The following is a 23,128-nucleotide window of genomic DNA, read 5'->3' on the forward strand; positions in this document are numbered from 1 at the left end:
CACAGTTAGATTTGGCATATCAAAGAACCCCATTTATTCAATTTTTGATGAAATCAAACAAAGTTTTATTTTGGACCCCGATTTGGACCAACTTGAAAACTGGGCCAATAATCGAAAATCTAAGTACATTTTTAAATTCAGCATATCAAAGAACCCAACCAATTTAATTTTTGTGAAAATCAAACTCAGTTTAATTTTGGACCCTTTTGACCTTAATGTAGACCAATTTGAAAACGGGACCAAAAATTAAGAATCTACATACACAGTTAGATTTGGCATATCAAAGAACCCCAATTATTCAATTTTTGATGAAATCAAACAAAGTTTAATTTGGACCCTTTGGGCCCCTTATTCCTAAACTGTTGGGACCAAAACTCCCAAAATCAATACCAACCTTCCTTTTATGGTCATAAACCTTGTGTTTAAGTTTCATTGATTTCTATTTACTAATACTGAAGTTATTGTGCGAAAACCAAGAATAATGCTTATTTGGGCCCTTTTTGGCCCCTTATTCTTTAACTGTTGGGACCTCAACTCCCAAAATCAATCCCAACCTTCCTTTTGTGGTCATAAACCTTGTGTTTAAATTTCAAATATTTCTATTTACTTAAACTAAAGTTATAGTGCGAAAACCAAGAAAATGCTTATTTAGGCCCTTTTTGGCCCCTAATTCCTGCGGTCGTATAAAAAAATTGGACAAGCATTAACTCAGATTATTGGGTTCTGTCCGTAATTCGAGGGGGTTGACTCTTCAAATCAAAGAACATCCACCTCTTTCTCCTGTTCCTATCCCACTGTCCAATACTCAAGATCTACAGAAGTTTCTTCATCAATCTGTCAACAGAAGTAGAGACTCTTTTGACAAAGAGGGCAGTGGAGGAAGGCCCAGTATTCAATAGATCCAGGTTTCTATTATCGTCTCATCCTTGTTTCGAAGAAGACAGGAGCAATGAGACCAGTCATCGATTTGTATATCCTCAATTCTTACATAATTATTCCCCATTTCAAAATGGAGACCAATCGTTAAATCAGTGCATCTATTCTTCCAGGTATGTGGACGACATCCCTGGATCTGACGGACGCTTATTGTCATGTTCCAGTTTGCTATTCATACCACAAATTCCTTCGGTTTGTTTGGCACAAAAGAGTTTACCAATTTGGAGCTCTCCCTTTTGGTCTGTCAACTGCAATACTAGCCTTTACCAAACTCATGCAGGTAGCCATTTAACTCATCATAGATACCAGGATAACATTTTTATTCAGATTCATTCTTACCTGGACGACTCATTGATCAAGGAACTTTCTTCTGAGAAACTCTATCTCAATACCGATATAGTCATCATATTGCTTCTCTCTCTCTGGGGTTTCTCATCTCTTGGAAAAAGTCAGCATGTGACCTCATTCCGTCTCAGGACTTTATTTTCCTAGGCGAACATTACCTTACTCATAAGTGCATAAGTTTGACCTCCTCATGAAAAGTTTCAGAATCTTTGATCCAAAATTCATCTGTTTCAATCTCAAAATCATTTACTGCCAGTTTTCACAACTTCTAGGTCTAATTCACTAGCGGATGTTGTTCCACTTGGTCACCTTCATATTCGACCTCTTCAATCTTATCTACATCGAAATTGGCTCCCAGCTACACATGATTGGGAATTTCCAGTTCTAATCATTCATCAGGAACTGTATCCTCATTTGGTTTGGTGGACTTCTCAAGCAACCGTTCAGAGAGGCCTTCTTCTGTCCTCTTCAGTTCCAAATCAGATTCTGTTCACAGATGCCTCCAACCTCGGTCGGGGAGCTTGTCTTTTGGAGGAACATATCAACATACTAGAAATGAAAGCAGTTCTTCTTGTACTGTCTCATTTTCACTCCCTACTGCAGAACAAATATCTGGTTCTAGCATCAGAACCACGGTGGTGGCTTATTTGCGAAACCAAGGGGGGACTCATTCTTACGAGCTGTTCCTTGTAGCAAGAGAAATCCTCCTGGTTTAATAGCTTTCTTGAGAGCAGCATTCCTCTATCAATGAAATCATGATGGGAAACACATTTAGCCCGGGAATATTGTATCAATTGGGAGATATATACTCAGTATGCTGGTGCTGCTGGCATGTTGCTACATACAAATGAAAAGTTAACTATTTGGAAGTTGAAATCATCTCTTTTGTCGTAAAGTTTTGTTTTCAACAAGCTATATTAAACTTTAAAACACAAAACAAGTAGGGTTATTAATATCGTTTTATCACAAATACTAACTTACATTGAATAATCTTATGAAGTAAATCCAAGCAACTATTTCATGTCTTACCAGGAAAGACATCTGATTGTTAACAATTTTTTTATTATGTTGACACGAAAATTCTGATCAAATCAGTAGAAAAAACATATACCAAGCAAGGCACCTACTGGAATCTCAAAGAACTGAATACTCCGAAATAGGAGAAGAAGTGTAATATAAACTCATCATAGATACCAGGACTAAAGTTAAACTAGAGGCTCTAAAAGCCTTTGTCGCTCACCTTGGTCTATGTGCTTACTCAACAAAGGACACTCTCTAACTTTGTATGTGACAATAAAATTCATGACAAAAATCAGATTTTGTTAAGCTTACCATATAGTCTGTTAACTTTCTCTCTATCTTCTATAGTTTTGCTCAAAAACCCAAAAGAGAGTAAGAAAAAATCCTCATTTAAAGGCAATCACTCCTATATAACCGTCTACTAACTATATCGCCGCAATTTATGGGGTATTAAATTATAATCCTGGCACCTTTGATAACCAATAAGACTTGTTAGTCTCGACCTGCTCATCATTTTTGAGATTAAAAGTTTCTATTTATCTTTTATAATTATTTATCATATCTGGCTAAACAAAAACACAAAAAGAAATATGGGGAAAATCATCTGTAAAGGACAATAACTCCAGTAAGACATTGTCAGAAGATTTCTTTCAAATCTGACTTAATTGCAGCAGATCCTATTTATCTAGTCATTGTTGTCCATTTAATTTTCCAATTTCATTCTCAATTTTTTTCTATTTATCTATTTCTATTTTTAGATTCAAGACCCCAAAAAAAAATTGTAAACATCGTCATCTAAGAGTAAAATTTTTAGTAAGGAGTCGACTGACGATTCTGATCATTAACTTATTTGTAGCACTTGTTTTGCTGATAAATTTTGCAATTGAAGGTGTCTCTTTATCTGTTATAGTTTTCAAGATATCAGACAAAACATGAGAAAAATGGTAAAATTTCTAATGTAAAGCCAATAAATCCTATCAGTAGTTGTCTGATGGTTGTGATGTACTAGTATATGGACAATTGGTTGAGGTCAAAATAATAGACAAAACTTGCATTTTACACCTATGTTCTATTTTAAGTCATGTTGGCCATCTTGGTTTCCAAGTGGGTTTTTTGTGGGATCAGGTATAATAAAAACGAGAGACATTCAATCAAAACAACAATTATAAGAATATCTAAAAAACAACAACAAATAAACTGCATAATTATATCCTTATGCTTCATTTTAATACAAGTAATTATTTAATTTGAAGATCATCAATAATAATTTATATGCTAAATAATTTCTCTTATATCAAAAGTGTACACATTTCTTTTGATGAATTAAACTAGATTTAAGGTTGAAATCACCAGTCATCAAGCACCAAATTTAAAAGACTATGTACACTTTATACGAATAGCGATGACTAGAGATTACAACACATTAACAATATATTAGTATATAAGATTAAGTTTTTAATCATATTTTGAAAACAATTCAGGTTACGTTCTACGTAAAAGTTAATTCACTTTTGAAATCTTGTGAGCCTAGGCTCTGTGTTGAAGGCCGTACCTTGACCTATAATGGTTTACTTTTATCAATTGTTATTTGGATGGAGAGTTGTTTCATTGGCACTCATACCACACTTTCCTATATCTATTAGCACTTTTAATTTGTTTAGTATATATTTAAACATCGATCTAGAAAATGAGACAATGGATTTGCCTATAAAAAAATTCATTGAAATTTGAGCACAGAAACCTTTTCACAAAATTTCTGATTGTTTAAAATAAACTTAATTCAACTGCAAGTTTGACACCTGCAATCAGATCTGAAATGCATATCATAACTAAATATCAATTTTCTTTGCCGTGATGTTTTTGAATTTTGAATTTTTTAACAAAACTTAAGTTTTTGTGACATTTTTTTTTCAAATTTCAACAACATTCTAGTCTCTGGGATAATTAATAGTTATAATATATATATTTTAGATTTTAGAACTTATCTTATAGATATCAATAATTCAAAACCTTCAAAATAAATTCCTCAATACCAAATAAAAATCTGTACAAATTAAAATTACATATACTGTAAAACATGTATAAAATACTTCAACTTGTTAGAAAGGCAGTTCATATTCAGCTTCTATGAACTTTTCGCCATGTTTTTTGACAATTGCTTCTACTATTGATGGATCAAATAATGTTGAAACATCACCAAGTTCATTAGGTTTGTTGGCAGCAATTTTGCGTAAAATTCTTCTCATAATCTTTCCTGATCTGGTCTTTGGTAGTCCAGGTGAGAACTGAAATATGTAAAATTTAAATGAAGAATGGAATGAAAAGAGAAGTCATACGTTGTATTGAATTAAGGTAAAAAGGTTAAATTGTATTGCTTAAAAAAAAATCATGCATATCTATTTCCCACCAACCTAAAATAAGGCGTAGGTACATTTTTAAAGGAGTAGGGGCAATAAGGCCCTTATGTGGCCCAAAAATTACTGCAAATTTAAAAGTTATCATACTTATTCTAAAATAACTGAAAACTTGACTAAGGTACAAGATATTCAGAATAACAAATCAAATTTGACATTGAACAAGTTACCATGGTAACAAATCATAACATAATTTGCATATTTTGAAAAATTTCATGATTTTCCTTGTTTTTTTAATTTTAAGTACAGCTTAGATTGAAAAAGTATGTGAGCACCCAAGAAAAACTTTATATTTGGTGAGACTGTGTCAATAGTTATAATAAAGCTTCTGTTAAATTATTATGTTCTTTATTGGCTGGGCATGATGTTTCTACAACGGAAATAAAGATAGAAAACTGCATAAATTCTGTATTTTTCATCGTTTTTGTGAAAACAGTACATATTATGATGTAATTGTGACATCATCAGATAAAAACCTTTATGTTTTTTATTTATATTTCTTGACCCTATGCATTTCTAAGCTTTATGTGTCAATTTGAAATTGGTATCAAACATTTTATTTTATTGGGCCAAAACCAGGCCTTAATGCCCCTATTCCTTTGTTAGCCGACATGACGTAAACATGTTGAATCAAAGAGTCCAATTATATTCATAACTTATATAGTACAATGCTGTTGATTAACAATTACTCCATTCCCGGCCCTTTTGTTTTCCAAATAATTAATATTACCAATAATTGATAAGTTTCAGGTCGAGGGGTTCTAACAGAAAGGTTTTGAATGAGGAGAAAACTGCATGCATCTTATAATCAGCATGACTTTGTCAGATGACAATACCAATACTAAAAATCCAGGTTAAAATAAGTCTTCCACATAATAAGATACTTTAATTCAGTCACCGACCCGCGATATAGTGGGTGTGTTCTAGTCTTCTAATAAATCTTAAAGAAATTACCTCTCAGTCTGTATTAAAGGTGTTTTTTACTAGACAAGATAAGTGAAATCGTTCATCAATCAATCAATGCTTTTTTGGTATCATCGGTGTATGATCAACCATATTCATTAATGATTAAAAGATGTTGTGTTTAAATGTTTTTTAATCATATTTTTAAAGAATCGTCCTTCAACTTTCTGTTCAGAGATAAACATACCAATATTTTATCTGGTTGAGCAAAGCCGGTAATCTTTGTTTTAACCATTTTCCTGAGTTCTTCTTCAAGTTCCTCTTCATTATGTTTACCGTCTTCCATTAACACTACGTAGGCATATATTCCTTAGAATATAATGTATAAAGTAAAAATCCAATAGTACAATGCTTAAGTGAATAACGGATACACAACTAAAGTATGTGAATAACTGATACACAACTAAAGTGTATGTACAACACATATGTCAAGGCTACATTCTAATTATAAAAAGTCAGTAAATCAGATTTGAACAAACATGATCTGTTACTCCATTTTACACACTTACCAGGTTTGTATTGACATAAGAAATTGACGAGTACCATATGTGGACCAGGATCTGGTACCATTCTAACACACCTCAGATCATTCCCTATTTTGAGTGGGGTTCTAGTCTCTAGTTTTCTATGTTTTGTTTAAGTGTACTGATTGTCTTTTTGTCTTTTTCTTGTTTTGCCATGGCATTGTCAGTTTATTTTCGAATTATTTATAATTTGAATGTTCCATTGGTGTTTTCGCTTCTCTTTTACAGTTACTTAAAAAAGTCAGCTGCACATCTGCATGCATTGTACACAAAATATTGTTAAACTTTTAAAAACTTTATTCTATGAAAGAGATCAATCAAAATGAATTTGCTTTGTAAGTAATCATTATAACATTGTACCAAATATCAGCACAATTTATGTTGACATTACAAAAAAGTCTTTAGACAACTGTTTATTTCTAAAAGCAAAGAACAGATATGAGTTTGCCTCTTAGTCATAAGTTTGTGCTAACACAAAATAAACAATTGAGCCAAGGTTTTGGTGACTCAGTAAAACTGGTCTATCGGCTTTTGTATTTTATAATTTATCCAAAATAGTAATACAAGTTTAGAACACCCAACAATGAAAGACTTTTTTTTTAAATTAATCCCATTGAAATTGGTAAAACGTTTTGTCTATTTTCAATTGAAGTTTTCTAGCTATTGCGCAATAATGTAATATTGCACAACACTGTGCAGTTGCACAATACTTAGTTTATCTGTTATATATAATAATTTACACACCCTGTTTGGTGTGTATCTCCTGCCATATCAGTACTTGTTACTGTTATATATAAATCAGAAATTATGAATGGCAAAATATCACCAGCTCAGTAGTCAACACGTGTTGACTTGAGTTATCATTGATATGTTCATAATTATAAATTAACTGTTAACAAAACTTTGAATTTTTGAAAAACTAAGGCTTTTCTATCTCAGGAATAGATTACCTTAGCTGTATTTGGCATAACTTTTAGGAATTTTTGGTCCTAAATGCTCTTCAACTTTGTACTCTATTTGGCCTTTTAAACATATTTTGATTCCAGCGTCACTGATGAGTCTTTTTTAGGCGAAACATGCGTCTGGCGTAAATATAAAATTTTGATCCTGGTATCTATGATGAGTTGATCCGTAAAGAAGTACTTTTATTTATGGGGTACCCATTTTCGTGTCTTTTGTGGATAGCTTTATGCACAAATTAAAGTGTCCACGTACTATAAACCATATACACAAAGAACAATAGTTATCAAAGGTACCAGGATTATATTCAAATACGCAAGAGGTGTGTTTCGTCTACATAAGACTCATACGTGATGCTCAGATTAAAATAGTTATAAAGCCAAATAAGTAAAAAAAAAATATCCCATCAAATTGGAGATAAAGGATACTACAGATACAGTTGAGTCGGCTTCAAATCTTGACTTACATCTAGAAATTGACAATGAGGGTCAGTTGAAAACAAAACTTTACGACAAAAGAGATGATTTCAGCTTTCCAATTGTGAACTTTCCATTTCTAAGTAGCAACATTCCAGCAGCACCTGCATACGGGGTATATATCTCCCAATTGATACGATATTCCCGTGCTTGCATTTCCTATCATGATTTTCTTGATAGAGGGCTACTGCTCACAAGAAAGTTATTAAACCAAGAGTTCCAAATGTTGAAGTTGAAATCATCCCTTCGTAAATTTTAAGGACGCCATCATGAGTTGGTTGAACATTTTGGAATAACCGTTTCACAAATGATATCGGATATGTTCCTTACGTCGTAACTACAATCCCCTTCCCTTTCATGAATGTGACCTACCGAATTAGACTATTTACCGGATTTGTAATCACATAAGCAACACGACAGGTGCCACATGTGGAGCAGGATCTGCATGCCCTTCCAGGGCACCTGAGATCATCCCTAGTTTTTGGTGGGGTTCGTGTTGTTTATTCTTTATTTTTCTATGTTGTTTCATGTGTACTATTGTTTTTCTGCTTTTCTGTTTGTCTATTTAAATTTTAGCCATGGCGTTGTCAGTTTGTTTTAGATTTATGAGTTTGACTGTCCCTTTGGTATCTTTCGTCCCTCTTTTGAAGAGCATTGAGGACCCAAAATTTAAAAAGTTGTGCCAAATACAACTTAGGTAATCTATTCCTGGAATAAGAAAATTCTTAGTTTTTTTGCAAAATTCAAAGTTTTGTAACTAACAGGAAATTTATAAAAATAACCAAATAATTGATATTTATGTTAACAATGAAGTGCTACAAAATCTTCGAATTTTCAGAAACTAAAATCCCCGAGTGTAACAACCCATATGAGAAAACAACTGCATTTTTAGGCATTTTATGAATCAATGAAAATGAGGACAAGGACAATTAAAGGAAACATGGGACAAACTAGAGGCTCTAAAGAGCCTGTGTCGCTCACCTTGGTCTATGTGAATATTAAACAAAGGACACAGATCGATGGATTCATGACAAAATTGTGTTTTGGTGATGGTGATGTGTTTGTAGATCTTACTTTACTAAACATTCTTGCTTCTTATCTATAATGAACTTGGCCCAGTAGTTTCAGTGGAAAATGTTAGTGAAAATTTACAAATTTTATGAAAATTGTTAAAAATTGACTATGAAGGGCAATTACTCCTTAGGGGGTCAATTGAACATTTTGGTCATGTTGAGTTATTTTTAGGTCTTACTTTGCTGTACATTATTGCTGTTTACAGTTTATCTCTATCTATAATAATATTCAAGATAATAACAAAAAACAGAAAAATTTCCTTAAAATGCTCTAAATGCTTTGGTTTTTGAGTTATAAGTCAAAAACTGCATTTTACCCCATGTTCTATTTTTAGCCAAGGTGTCCATCTTGGTTGGTTGGCCGGGTCACCGGACACATTTTTTAAACTAGATACCCCAATGATAATTGCGGCCAAGTTTGGTTTAAATTGGCCCAGTAGTTTCAGAGGAGAAGATTTTTGTAAAAGCTAACAACGGATGACGGACGCCGGATGCCAAGTGATGAGAAAAGCTTACTTGGCCCTTCGGGCCAGGTGAGCTAAAAAGTTATTTGCATACAAGCTATAGATCAAGGTCTGCATCCTTCTCAAAAATAAAGCTTTAAACAAATAGTATATGCTTTATACAACGACACATATATACGTTCCTTCTACTTTAATGAGTCGAAGTTCAACTATTAATTATTATATTTCTATCCATAAATACAGAAACTGTTAGCAGGTATATTTAATTACAAATCCTCTGAAAACTTTTTTCATTTTTCCACTTCAGTAATACTAGTATACAAAAAATTGAGCATAGATGATGATAGTTGTGTGGTTTTTTTTTAGTCCACTATTCTTTTATTTTGAGTCATAACATCTATGATTAAGATTAAAATGACAAAACTAAAATCAAATTACCTTCGCCCTTTATTTCATGAGGAAATCCTACAACTGCTGACTCTGCAATTTCTGGATGATCATCCTACAATTTAAATTAAAGAATTCTTAAATATTTGGATTTATTTGAAAACATACGATTATGATGCATATATTTTTGAAATTCATGATCAACAATTTATAAAAACACTATGAATAACACTGTTACTACGCAGTATATGATTCATCAGTGCAGAATAGAGAACATGTAGATTTTGTTCTCACTGATGTTCCAAAATAAGTTATCAGACTTTTAAAGATGAAAAATTCTGATCACAAATTTTAGAAGACATTATCTAAATTGATTGAAAACATTCCTCAAATATAGGATTTGAACTCGATATACTAATTGGGATAAAAAAAAAATTAAAATCCCATCAAGGAGAAGAATCATTACCATGAGTTGTATATAATTTGTTATGCCGGCTTAAATCCGTAGTTAAGATTAATGATATATTTAATCATGATTCTAAAAATGTGTAAATAAGGGAATGTTATTGTTCGTGACAATTTATAACCAGATGCTCCGCAGGGCGCAGCTTTATACGACCGCAGAGGTTGACACCTGAACGGTTGTGGCAAGTATGGACACAACATTCAAGCTGGATTCAGCTCTAAATTTGGATTGTGATTAAATAGTTGACACAGCATAGGTTTCTGACACAGAACGAATGTGGTCTAATGAACTTAAAAATTTAGTTTTGCCTTTGAGCAATTCACTATGCTGTTGAATATTAATCCTCTCAAAAAAATGTTTGAAAAATTTTCTTTTTATTTATGAAATTTCAAATGAAAAAAATTGAACCCCCCCTCCCCAATTTTTTTTTCACATCCCCCTATCCTTTATTCCAAAACCGATCTCAATTCAAATTTCTAATGGAGTTTGCAACAATAATCACTCATTTAAATACATCATAAAATATCAAAATGTAAAAAAAGTGCTTGTTATCACTGAATGGTAAAGATTGTTTTAATTTATCAGTTGGTAGTAAAAGTGAATATACATTGTATAAAACATTGATTTAAGTTGATTCAACTACTATTCTGGACAAAGAAAGATAACTCCAATTGAAATTTCTTGCTATTGCACAATATTGTGCAATTAGATATTTCTTGCTATTGCACAATACTGTGCAATTGAAGATTTCTTGCTATTGCGCAATACAGTGCAATTGAAAATTTCTTGCTATTGCACAATACTGTGCAATTGAAGATTTCTTGTTATTGCTGAGTACTGTGCAATTGAAAATTTCTTGCTATTGCACAATACTTAATATAATAATTTTAGATCTTGATTTGGACCAACTTGAAAACTGGGCCCATAATCGAAAATCTAAGTACATGTTTGGATTCAGCATATCAAAGAACCCCAAGAATTCAATTTTTGTTAAAATCAAACTAAGTTTAATTTTGGACCCTTTGGACTTTAATGTAGACCAATTTGAAAACAGCACCAAAAATGAAGAATCTACATGCACAGTTAGATTTGGCATATCAAAGAACCCCATTTATTCAATTTTTGATGAAATCAAACAAAGTTTTATTTTGGACCCCGATTTGGACCAACTTGAAAACTGGGCCAATAATCGAAAATCTAAGTACATTTTTAAATTCAGCATATCAAAGAACCCAACCAATTTAATTTTTGTGAAAATCAAACTCAGTTTAATTTTGGACCCTTTTGACCTTAATGTAGACCAATTTGAAAACGGGACCAAAAATTAAGAATCTACATACACAGTTAGATTTGGCATATCAAAGAACCCCAATTATTCAATTTTTGATGAAATCAAACAAAGTTTAATTTGGACCCTTTGGGCCCCTTATTCCTAAACTGTTGGGACCAAAACTCCCAAAATCAATACCAAACTTCCTTTTATGGTCATAAACCTTGTGTTTTAATTTCATAGATTTCTATTTACTTATACTAAAGTTATAGTGCAAAAACCAAGAAAATGTTTATTTGGGCCCTTTTTGGCCCCTAATTATTAAATGTTGGGACCTTAACTACCAAAATCAATACCAACCTTCCTTTTGTGGTCATGAACCTTGTGTCAAAATTTCAAAGATTTCAATTAACTTAAACTAAAGTTATAGTGCAAAAACCAAGAAAATGCTTATTTGGGCCCTACTTTGGCCCCTAATTCTTAAATGTTGGGACCAAAACTCCCAAAATCAATCCCAACCTTCCTTTTGTGGTCATAAACCTTGTGTTAAAATTTCATAGATTTTTATTCACTTTTACTAAAGTTAGAGTGCGAAAACTAAAAGTATTCGGACGACAACGCCAATGTGATAGCAAAAAACGACGAAAAAAAATTCAAATTTTGTGGTCGTATAAAAATCTGTAATTTCAACTTTTATCTATTAATACAACTTTTAGTCATGATCACAAATAAGAGCAATTTGAGTGAATAGTTCCCTTTAATAATTATTACAAATTAAACAATTCCTGATCTCGAAATCATTTTCTTTTCAGAGGTCTTAAATCTTTTTTCAATATTATGACTTTTCTAACTGGGTCTTGATGAATAGCAAGTGACCATAAAGTGATTGACTCTGAACACACACGCAGTGTAGAACCGTATGCTTTTCATGTGATTAGACTACTGCGTTTGTTGCCAAGAACACAGTTATTTTAAAGTGCATTTCATTTAGAAAAAAAATGCAAATAAAAACAAGAATGTGTCCCCAGTACATGGATGCCCCACTCCCACTATCATTTTCTATGTTCAGTGGACCGTGAAATTGGTGTCAGAACTCTAATTTGGACATATATTCTAATTTTCAGGTTGATTGGACTTCAACTCATCAAAAGCTACCTCGACCAAAAACTTTAACCCTATATATATATAGAAAAGTATATCTGCTCTTACTCAAAATATGGATAATTTAATGTTAATAAGGTCTGAAATTCATTTTGACAGCTTCAGACATACAATTTTTTGTTACCTTTTCATGATATTCATAATGGACCAAATCACTACTTTACCTAAAAATTTATGTATCAATTTTTTTAAATGTAATTTCAGCCCCCTAATTTATTATGGATAAAATATAAATAAATAAATTTGGAAGCTGTATGAAAAAAAAATGCAAGTTAAACACTGTCCACACTATGGACTCTATTTTTAGATAAAGAAAATCAAAGGACAATAACTGTGTCTCCTAACCTACGGTAATAGGATAGAAAGACTTGACCAATTTTAGTTTGACATAAACTAAGATTAGGGAATTATTACAGCTAATTTCATGACAATAGAATATTCATTGGAGATGGACTGTATGGTCATTATCATATTTACACTTCGGGCGTTTATTTTTTTACGCTTAAATCGAACAATTTTAACTATAAAGATTATTAAAAATTGCAAAACAAATCTTTTTTAAATGCCTTTATATATATAATGTAGCATTTATGTAGAGCAGCTGAATACTCATTTAATGTATCAGATAAATACACTTGTATTGTTAATACTCTAGATGCGCGTTTTGTCTACACAAGAATAAATAAAGACAAATAAAGTTCCAGGTTGAAGAGCATTGAGATTTATGACAATTATTCAAAAGTCAAATAGATTTTCAAATGAAGGGGAGCTTGTATAAAAGTGTATTTTTGTCCCCCCAAATTACAATTTGTGAAGTAATTTTGCTATGAATAATTCTTTCATATAGATCTAATGTAATGTACATGAAACGAAAAGTTATAAATAGCATATCACATGAGTATAAAATTGTCCTCTAGGACATGTTAGTCTAAAAATAATTTGGGACAATTCATGCTGTAAAAAATCCATATAACATGGATGAATAAACAGCTGTGCCATGAGCGCATGATACGCCCAACGTCTTATGAGGAAGTTATATGCAATAATCATATATAGTTTTTGAGACAAAAAACTAAATATCACTAAAATAAAATTTTGAATCAAAACCAAAAAGTATACAGATCTTTAGATTAATAAAACAAAGAAGTGTGTAAAGTTTTAAGCAATAATCATAAATTATTTTTGATATATGGCGCGACATGTATAAAAACCTCCCCTGTTTAACAAAATACTCAATAACTCAAAAATAAAATTTTGAATCATCACCAAAAAGTATACAGATCTTTAGATCAATATAACAAAGGGTGTGTAAAGTTGTAAGCAATAATCATAAATTGTTATAGAGATATGGCACAACATGTAAAAAAAACCTCCCCCTTTTTTACAAAATACTCAATCAATCAAAAATGAAATTTTGAATCATCATCAAAAAAGTATACAGATCTTAAGATTAATATAACAAAGACATGTGTAAAGTTTGTAGCAATAATCATAAATCTATTTTGAGATATGGCGCGACATGTAAAAAAACCCTCCCCCTTTTTTACAAATTCTCAATCACTCAAAAATGAAATTTTGAATCATCACCAAAAAGTATACAGATATTAAGATTAATATAACTAAGAAGTGTTTAAAAATTTTAAGCCATAATCAAGAATCGTTTTTGAGATACAGTGCGATATGTGAAAAAAAACACACCCCTGTTTTAGTTACAAAGTGCTGTAAATCAAAAAGTTTAAATCTAATTTTCACCAAAAAGTATACAGATCATTTGACCATCATAAGGAACAACTATATTAAGTTTCATGAAATTTGGATAAGTCGTTCTCAAGTTACGGTGCGACATGTTTATGCCGGACAGACGGACAGACAGACAGGGGGTCAATTGGTCATTATGGTAAAGTTGACTTATTTGTAGATCTAACTTTGCTTTTCATAATTGCTGTTTACAGTTTATCTCTATCTAAGATAATATTGAAGGTATAACCAAAAACTGCAAAATTTTCCTAAAATTCTGGGGCAGCAACCCAACAACAGGTTGCCTGATTTGTCTAAAAATTTCAGGGCAGTTAGATCTTGACTTAATGAACAATTTTACTACCAAAAACTGCATTTTACCCCTATGTTCTATTTTTAGCCATGTTGGCCATCTTGGATTGTTGGTAGGGTCATCGGACACATTTTTTAAAACTAGATACCGCAATGATGATTGTGGCCAAGTTTGGTTAATTCTGTCTAAGTAGTTTCAGAGGAGAAGATTTTTTTAAAAGAAAACTAAAAATTTTAGAAAAATGGTTAAAAATTGACTATAAAGGGCAATAACTCCTTAAGGGGTCAACTGAAAATTTTGGTCATGTTGACTTATTTGTAGATCTTACTTTGCTGAACATTATTTTTTTGTAATATATATTTTATTATTTTCATATCATTTTCAAATCTCATCTGCAAATAAAGATGCACAAACAAATTATTCTGCTATAAATCCTAAACATATAGTTAACCATACTTGTTACAAATTATAAAATACTAAGTCAGTAACAGAATACAGAGTACATCTGCATTGAGCTCTATTTCTTAATAATATTATCAATGCTTGACCATTTTTCTTTTAATCTTATTGCTTTACTGGTAGAGCACACATTCATAGAGACCATGTCAACCCTATAATAATATTTAAGCCATTCAATGGCTTCAGCAACAGATGGGACTGTAAATCTAACTCTACATAAATAAACATATCTTTTCAATATCAGAATACATGTATTAAGAATATCTTTAAATAGATGATGTTTAACACCCAAGATTATACTTGATAAGGTTGGGAGAAAGCTTACATTACATACATCTTCTAACTTTTGAAAAAAAATTAGCCAGAATGTTCGAACATAACTACATTCAAAAAAGAGGTGTATGTATGTTTCTTTAGTTTCGGTACAAAAAGTGCACAGTTCTGTTTCACTATATTTACACTTCATAAGTAAAGTATTTGTTCCTAGAATTCTATGGAGTAATCTGTATTGAAATGCCCTTAATGTGGGATCTTTAGTTATAAGTAAAGGAAGACTAAAAAAATAATTCCATTCTTCGGCCACAATATCTATTCCCAATTTCATTTTCCATTTCTCTTGTATGCGTGATGGGGTTTCCTTTATTTTATCTAGAAAAAATTTATAAAAATGTTTTGATACTTTATCAACTGTTTTTATGGCGGTAACAATTTTGTGACTGACAATATTTAGTTTGATAAATACTTGAGAATGAATAACATTCTTCCATTCCTTTGGCAGTGCCAATATTAGTCCATAGAAATCTAAGAAAGTTGTTTTTATATTATAATTTCTAATAAATTCATCATAATTGTAAAATTCTCCATTTTCCTTAATGAGATCATTTATGAAAAATACATTATTCTGTATCCATTTTTTTATAAAAAGCTGTTTTTCCATCAATCATAATATTTTCATTTAAAAACAATGGTTGAGACAAGATATCACTTGGGGCTGTGGTCAGAGGCTCACACAATGAGGTCCATGATGAAATTACATTTTGCCAAAAAGGGTTAAATTCTTTTTTAATTTCATTGAGTGCTGATTTTGATAAATGCCACATATTTTCACCACCATTTATTTCAAGGTGATCTGCCAATAGAACATTCCATGAGGAATAATTTGTGGGGTCTAAAACTTTTTTAACCCAGGATAACTTAAGTGATTTTATAAATGATTCAATATGTGGCATTTTTACACCACCATCCTCGTAATTTGAGATAAGTATATTTCTTTTAATTTTGTCCCCTTTACCATCCCACAAAAATCTGTATAGCATAGATTGTATCTGCTTTAATATATCTGGGGATGGATCTGGTAAAACAGTAAAACATTGAATTAGAATTGATAGGGCGAGAGTTTTCACAACTACAATTTTCCCATATATAGTAATATTTCTAAATGACCAGTCACTTAAAAGATTTTTAACTTTTTGAATTTTTTCTTAATAATTATCAACACATATATCAACTTTTGACAAACAATATTGAATGCCTAGGAGTTTGAAATTTCCTGAATGGTTCCATATTATTGTTTTATTTGTGTTTAGCTCCTCACCACAGCCCCTTTTTGCCACAATCCATATAACTTGTTTTTTTTCAAAATTAGCCTTCAAACCAGAGCATGAGTAAAACAAGTCTATCTTATTTAGAGCACTGTTGAGAGATTCTTCACTATCATCCAGGATCAAAGTCGAATCATCAGCATACTGACTGAGTAAAAATTCAGAATTCATCTTTATACCATTAATGTTGTTGTCATATTTTATTGATGCACTAAGCAGTTCCAAACATAAAATAAAAAGATAGGGAGACAATGGATCCCCTTGTCGTACCCCCCTCTCTATTACAAAAAAATCAGATAGATAGCCATTATTTTGAATGCAGCTTTTTGAATTGTAGTAAAGGGTTGTGAACCATTATTGCTGTTTACAGTTTATCTCTATCTATAATATTATTGAAAATAATAACCAACTAGAGGCTCTAAAGAGCCTGTGCAATCACCTGTATTTACTGATGCTTTGGAAATCATCTAAAATAAGGTTAAAATCATAATTTATAGTATAAGATATCATTAGATACTATATTAATATCCAAGATAATAGCAAAAAACTGCAAAATTTCGATAAAAATTACTAACTCAGGGACAGCAACCCCAACAACTGGTTGTCAGATTTGTCTGAAAATTTCAGGGCTGATATATCTAAATCTGATGAACATTTTTGCCACCAGTCTGATTTGCTCTAAATGCTACAGTTTTAGAGATTTAAACCAAAAACTGAATTTTATGTACTATTTTTAGCCATGTCTTCCATCTTGGTTCGCGGCCAGGATCATCACACACATTTTTAAACTAGATACTCTAATGATGATTGTGGACAAGTTTGGTTACATTTTGTCTTGGTAATTTCAGAGAAGATTTTTGTAAAAAATTACAATAAAGGAAACCAGATGCTCCGCAGGGCGTAGCTTAATACGACCGCAGAGGTTGAACCCTAAACGGTTGGGGCAAGTATGGACACAACATTCAAGCTGGATTCAGCTCTAAATTTGGATTATGATTAAATAGTTGACACAGCATAGGTTTCTGACACAGAATGAATGTGTTCTAATGAACTTAATTTTTTTGTTTTCTCTTAGAGCAATTCACTATGCTGTTGAATAGTAATCCTCTCAAAAAAATGTTTGAAGAAATTTTCTTTTTATTTAAGAAATTTCAAATGAGAAAAATTGAACCCAATTTTTTTAATCACATCCCCCTTTCCATTATTCCAAAACTAATCTCAATTAAAATATTCTAATGGAGTTTGCAACAATAATTACTCAATTAAATACATCATAAAATATTAAAATGTAAAAAAGTGCTTGTTATCACTGAATGGTAGATTGTTTTAATTTATCAGTTGGTAGTAAAAGTGAATATACATTGTATATTGTATAAAACAATGATTTAAGTTGATTCAACTACCTATTCTGGACAAAGAAAGATAACTCCAATTGAAAATCTTGCTATTGCACAATATTGTGCAATTAGATATTTCTTGATATTGCACAATACTGTGCAATTGAAAATACTTGCTATTGCACAATACTGTGCAATTTAAGATTTCTTTCTATTGCGCAATACTATCAATTGAAAACTTCTTGCAATTGCACAATACTGTGCAATTGAAAATTTCTTGTTATTGCTGAGTACTGTGCAATTAAAATTTCTTGCTATTGCACAATACTTAATATAATAATTTTAGATCCAGATTCGGACCAACTTGAAAACTGGGCCCATAATCACAAATCTAAGTACATGTTGGATTCAGTATATCAAAGATCCCCAAGAATTCATTTTTTGTTAAAATCAAACTAAGTTTAATTTTGGACCCTTTGGACTTTAATGTAAACCAATTTGAAAACAGGACCAAAAATAAAAAATTTACATACACAGTTAGATTCTGCATATCAAAGAACCCCAATTATTCAATTTTTGATGAAATCAAACAAAGTTTAATTTTGGACCCTTTGGGCCCCTTATTCCTAAACTGTTAGGACCAAAACTCCCAAAATAAATACCAACCTTCCTGTTATGGTCATAAACCTTGTGTTTAAATTTCATAGATTTCTATTTACTTATACAAAAGTTATGGTGCGAAAACCAAGAAAAATGCTTATTTGGACCCCTTGTTGGCCCCTAATTCCTAAACTGTTGGAACCAAAACTCCCAAAATCAATCCCAACCTTCCTTTTTTGGTCATAAACCTTGTGTCAAAATTTCATAGATTTCTACTTTCTTAAACTAAAGTTACTGTGCGAAAAACAAGAAAATGCTTTTTTGGGCCCTTTTTGGCCCCTTATTCCTAATATATTGGGATAAAAACTCCCAAAATCAATACCAACCTTCCTTTTGTGGTCATAAACCCACGTGTTAAAATTTCATAGATTTCTATTCACTTTTACTAAAGTTAGAGTGCGAAAACTAAAAGTATAGGACGACGACGACAACGACAACAGCGCAGATGACGATGCCAACGTGATAGCAATATACGCCGAAATTTTTTTCAAATTTTCCGTCGTATAATTAACTCCTTAAGGGGTCAATTGACAATTTTGATTGTGTTGACTTATTTGTAGATCTTACTTTGCTGAACATTATTGCTGTTTACAGTTTATCTCTATCTATAATAATATTCAAATAACCAAAAACTGCAAAATTTCCTTAAAACTACTAATTCAGGAGCAGCAACCAAACAACAGGTTGTCTGATTTATCTATAAATTTCAGGAAAGATAGATCTTGACCTGATAAACAAATTTATCCCATGTCAGATTTGCTCTAATGCTTTAGTTTCAGAAATAAGCCAAAATCTACATTTTAAACCCCATATACTATTTTTAGCCATGGTGGCCATCTTGGTTGGCTGGGCCGTCAGACACATTTTTAAAACAAGATACCCTTATGATGATTATGGCCAAGTTTAGTTCAAGTTGGCCCAGAAGTTTCAGAGGAGAAGATTTTTTTATAAGATTACTAAACTAGGGGCTCTAAAGAGCCTGTGTCGCTCACCTTGGTCTATGTGTATATTAAACAAAGGAAGCAGATGGATTCATGACAAAATTGTGTTTTGGTGATGGTGATGTGTTTGTACATCTTACGTTACTAAACAGTCTTGCTGCTTACAATTATCTCTATCTAAATTAAATGAACTTGGCCCAGTAGTTTCAGTGGAAAATGTTAATAAAAATTTACAAATTTTATGAAAATTGTTAAAAATTGACTATAAAGGACAATAACTCCTTAGGGGGTCAATTGACCATTTCGGTCATATCGACTTATTTGTCAATCTTACCTCGCTGAACATTATTGCTGTTTACAGTTTATCTCTATCTATAATATTCAAGATAATAAACAGAAACAGTAAAACTTCCTTAAAATTACCAATTCAGGGGCAGCAACCCAACAACGGAATATCCGATTCATCTGAAAATTTTAGGGCAGATAAATTTTGACCTACTATACAATTTTACCCTCTGTCAGATTTGCTCTAAATGCTTTGGTTTTTGAGTAATAAGTCAAAAACTGCATTTGACCCCTATGTTCTATTTTTAGCCGTGGCAGCCATCTTGATTTGATGGCCGGGTCATCAGACACATATTTTTAACTAGATACCCCAAAGATGATTCTGGCCAAGTTTGGTTAAGTTTGGCTCAGTAGTTTCAGAGAAGATTTTTGTAAAAGATAAATAAGATTTACGAAAAATGGTTAAAAATTGACTATAAAGGGCAATAACTCCTAAAGGGGTCGTCTGACCAGTTCTGTCTAGTTGATTTATTTGTAAATCTTACTTTGCTGAACATTATTGCTGTTTACAGTTTATCTCTATCTATAATATTCAAGATAATAACCAAAAACAGCAAAATTTCCTTAAAATTACCAATTCAGGGGCAGCAACCCAACAATCGGTTGACCGATTCATCTGAATATTTCAGGGCAGATAAATCTTGACATGATAAACAATTAAAGGTAGTTCACGGGTATAGAAAAAAAATGACAGAATTTTCTTATACTTTGTGAAATTTAACTTTGAAGTATTATAAATGAAAAAATGCAAAAAAAATTGGGGGTCACCGGCCATCTAAGAGATATTTTGACTTCTGAAAATGAGTGCAAATAGGTTATAGGAAATTATAGGGAAAATGGACACAAATACACTTTGATTGAAATTTCAGAGCAAAATAAATGACAGAAGTGGCTAATTTTTTCATACTGTATAGCTTGATGTCTGTATTTTATAAAATTGAAATAAAATTTGGGGGTCACCGGCCATCCAAGAGATTTGTTGACCTCTGAAAATGAGTGCAAATAGGCTAAATATAGGAAAAACAGACATAAAATCTCTTTGATTGAATTTTCAGAGCAAAATAAATGACAGAAGTGGCTCATTTTAACATACTGTGTAGCTTGATGTCTGTATTTTATAAAATTGAAATAAAATTGGGTGTCACTGGCGATCCAAGAGATTTTTTGACCTCTTAAAATGAGTGTAAATAGGCTAAATATAGGAAAAACAGACATAAAATCTCTTTTATTGAATTTTCAGAGTAAAATAAATGACAGAAGTGGCGCGTCTGGTGTACTAAATTATAATCCTGTTACCTTTGATAACTATTTACACCACTGGGTCAATGCCACTGCTGGTGGACGTTTCGTCCCAGAGGGTATCACCAGCCCAGTAGTCAACACTTCGGTGTTGACATGAATATCAATAATGTGGTCATTTTTATAAATTTCCTGTATACAAATTTTGAACTTTTTGAAAAACTAAGGATTTTCTTATTCCAGGCATAGATTACCTTAGCTGTATTTGGCACAACTTTTTGGAATTTTGGATCCTCAACGCTCTTCAACTTTGTACGTGTTTGGGTTTATAAATATTTTTGATTTGAGCGTCACTGATGAGTCTTATGTAGACGAAACGCGCGTCTGGCGTACTAAATTATAATCCTGGTACCTTTGATAACTATTAACATACTGTGTAGCTTGATGTCTGTATTTTATAAAATTGAAATAAAATTGGGTGTCACTGGCGATCCAAGAGATTTTTTGACCTCTTAAAATGAGTGTAAATAGGCTAAATATAGGAAAAACAGACATAAAATCTCTTTGATTGAAATTTTAGAGCAAAATAAATGACAGAAGTGGCTCATTTTTTCATACTGTGTAGCTTGATGTCTCTATTTTATAAAATTGAAATAAAATTTGGGGGTCACCAGCCATCCAAGAGATTTTTTGACCTCTGACAATAAGTGCAAATAGGCTAAATATAGGAAAAACAGACATAAAATCTCTTTGATTGAATTTTCAGAGCAAAATAAATGACAGAAGTGGCTAATTTTTTCATACTGTATAGCTTGATGTCTCTATTTTATAAATTTGAAATAAAATTTGGGGGTCACCGGCAATCCAAGAGATTTTTTGACCTCTGAAAATAAGTGCAAATAGGCTAAATATAGGAAAAACAGACATAAAATCTCTTTGATTGAATTTTCAGAGCAAAATAAATGACAGAAGTGGCTCATTTTTTCATACTGTATAGCTTGATGTCTCTATTTTATAAATTTGAAATAAAATTTGCGGGTCATCGGCCATCCAAGAGAATTTTTTTAGCAAAATAAATGACAGAAGTTGTTCATTGTTCAAAGAGGGGTTGACCTCTACGGTTGTATAAGATTGAGTCCTGCGGAGCATCTGGTAATTATTGTGCTTAAACCATATTTGTGACAACATATGAAAACTGTGAGCTGACAGTCTGCTTAGTTTTTATCCATAAGTCTCATTCTGACTTTCTATCTAAAAGGTTTTTATGTGTCAATATTTGTGTTTCAATACAAAAGGAAGATGTGGTATAATAATTGATTGTTAATGAGGCAACTCTCCGCAATAGACAAAATGACACAGAAGTTAACAGCTACAGTGAGATGTAAAAGGCCCTTCAATGACTAATGAAAAACAATTCAAATGAGAAAACTGAAGGCATATAAATGTACAAAATGATGAACTAAAAAAAAAAATGTGACACAACAAAAGACAACCACTGTTTGAATTACAGGTTCATGACTTGGGACAGGCACATACATAATGAGCCACTTCTGTCACATACATAATGTTGTGAGGTTAATGTTTGAAGGTGACAACCCTTCCCCTTAACCTGGGACAGTGGTGTAATTTGGTACAACATAGGGATTTTATCAATTTGTATTATTCATTTTTGAACTCTAAATTTAGCGAAAAGTAGATTATCACAGATAAATTTGCAGAATGAGTTGTATGAATAGTTGGGACACTTGTTTTACAAACTTTATGGAGCAAAAAAAATGTGATGAGGTTTGTTTGTACATAAAGTCTGTCATAAAATTAAAGGTTTCAGTATATTCGCATTTTACAATATTTTTTGTAACTGCTGTATTTCACATGTTATTTTTCTTTTCTACTGTAGGATAGTAAGTGGTTCAAATAAACATGTATGCCTCTTGAGACTTAAATTACATGCAATAGAAATCAGCCCCCCCCCCCCCCCCCCAAAAAAAAAAGCAAAGGAGTATCTGTTCGGTAAGGTCCTAAAATGGCCCCCTTTTT

The 23,128-nt window shown here is 31.9% G+C and overlaps 1 protein-coding gene across 2 annotated transcripts in view; it reads right to left on the reverse strand.

Annotated features, from left to right (window-relative positions):
• Nucleotides 1-3,494: 3,494 nt before the first annotated feature.
• LOC134710330 (acetyl-coenzyme A synthetase 2-like, mitochondrial) overlaps nt 3,495-23,128 on the reverse strand; it is a 79,571-nt gene continuing 59,937 nt past the window's right edge. For both annotated transcript variants that reach the window (XM_063570655.1, XM_063570656.1), the window contains exons 12-14: nt 9,614-9,677; nt 5,866-5,987; nt 3,495-4,586 (exon numbers count right to left, since the gene is read on the reverse strand). In XM_063570655.1, the coding sequence (XP_063426725.1) occupies nt 4,401-4,586; nt 5,866-5,987; nt 9,614-9,677 (372 nt within the window). In that variant the 3' untranslated portion in view covers nt 3,495-4,400. The remainder of the gene's footprint in view (nt 4,587-5,865; nt 5,988-9,613; nt 9,678-23,128) is intronic.

This window comes from Mytilus trossulus, chromosome 3 (assembly GCF_036588685.1).
Source record: "Mytilus trossulus isolate FHL-02 chromosome 3, PNRI_Mtr1.1.1.hap1, whole genome shotgun sequence".
NCBI lineage: Eukaryota > Metazoa > Mollusca > Bivalvia > Mytilida > Mytilidae > Mytilus > Mytilus trossulus.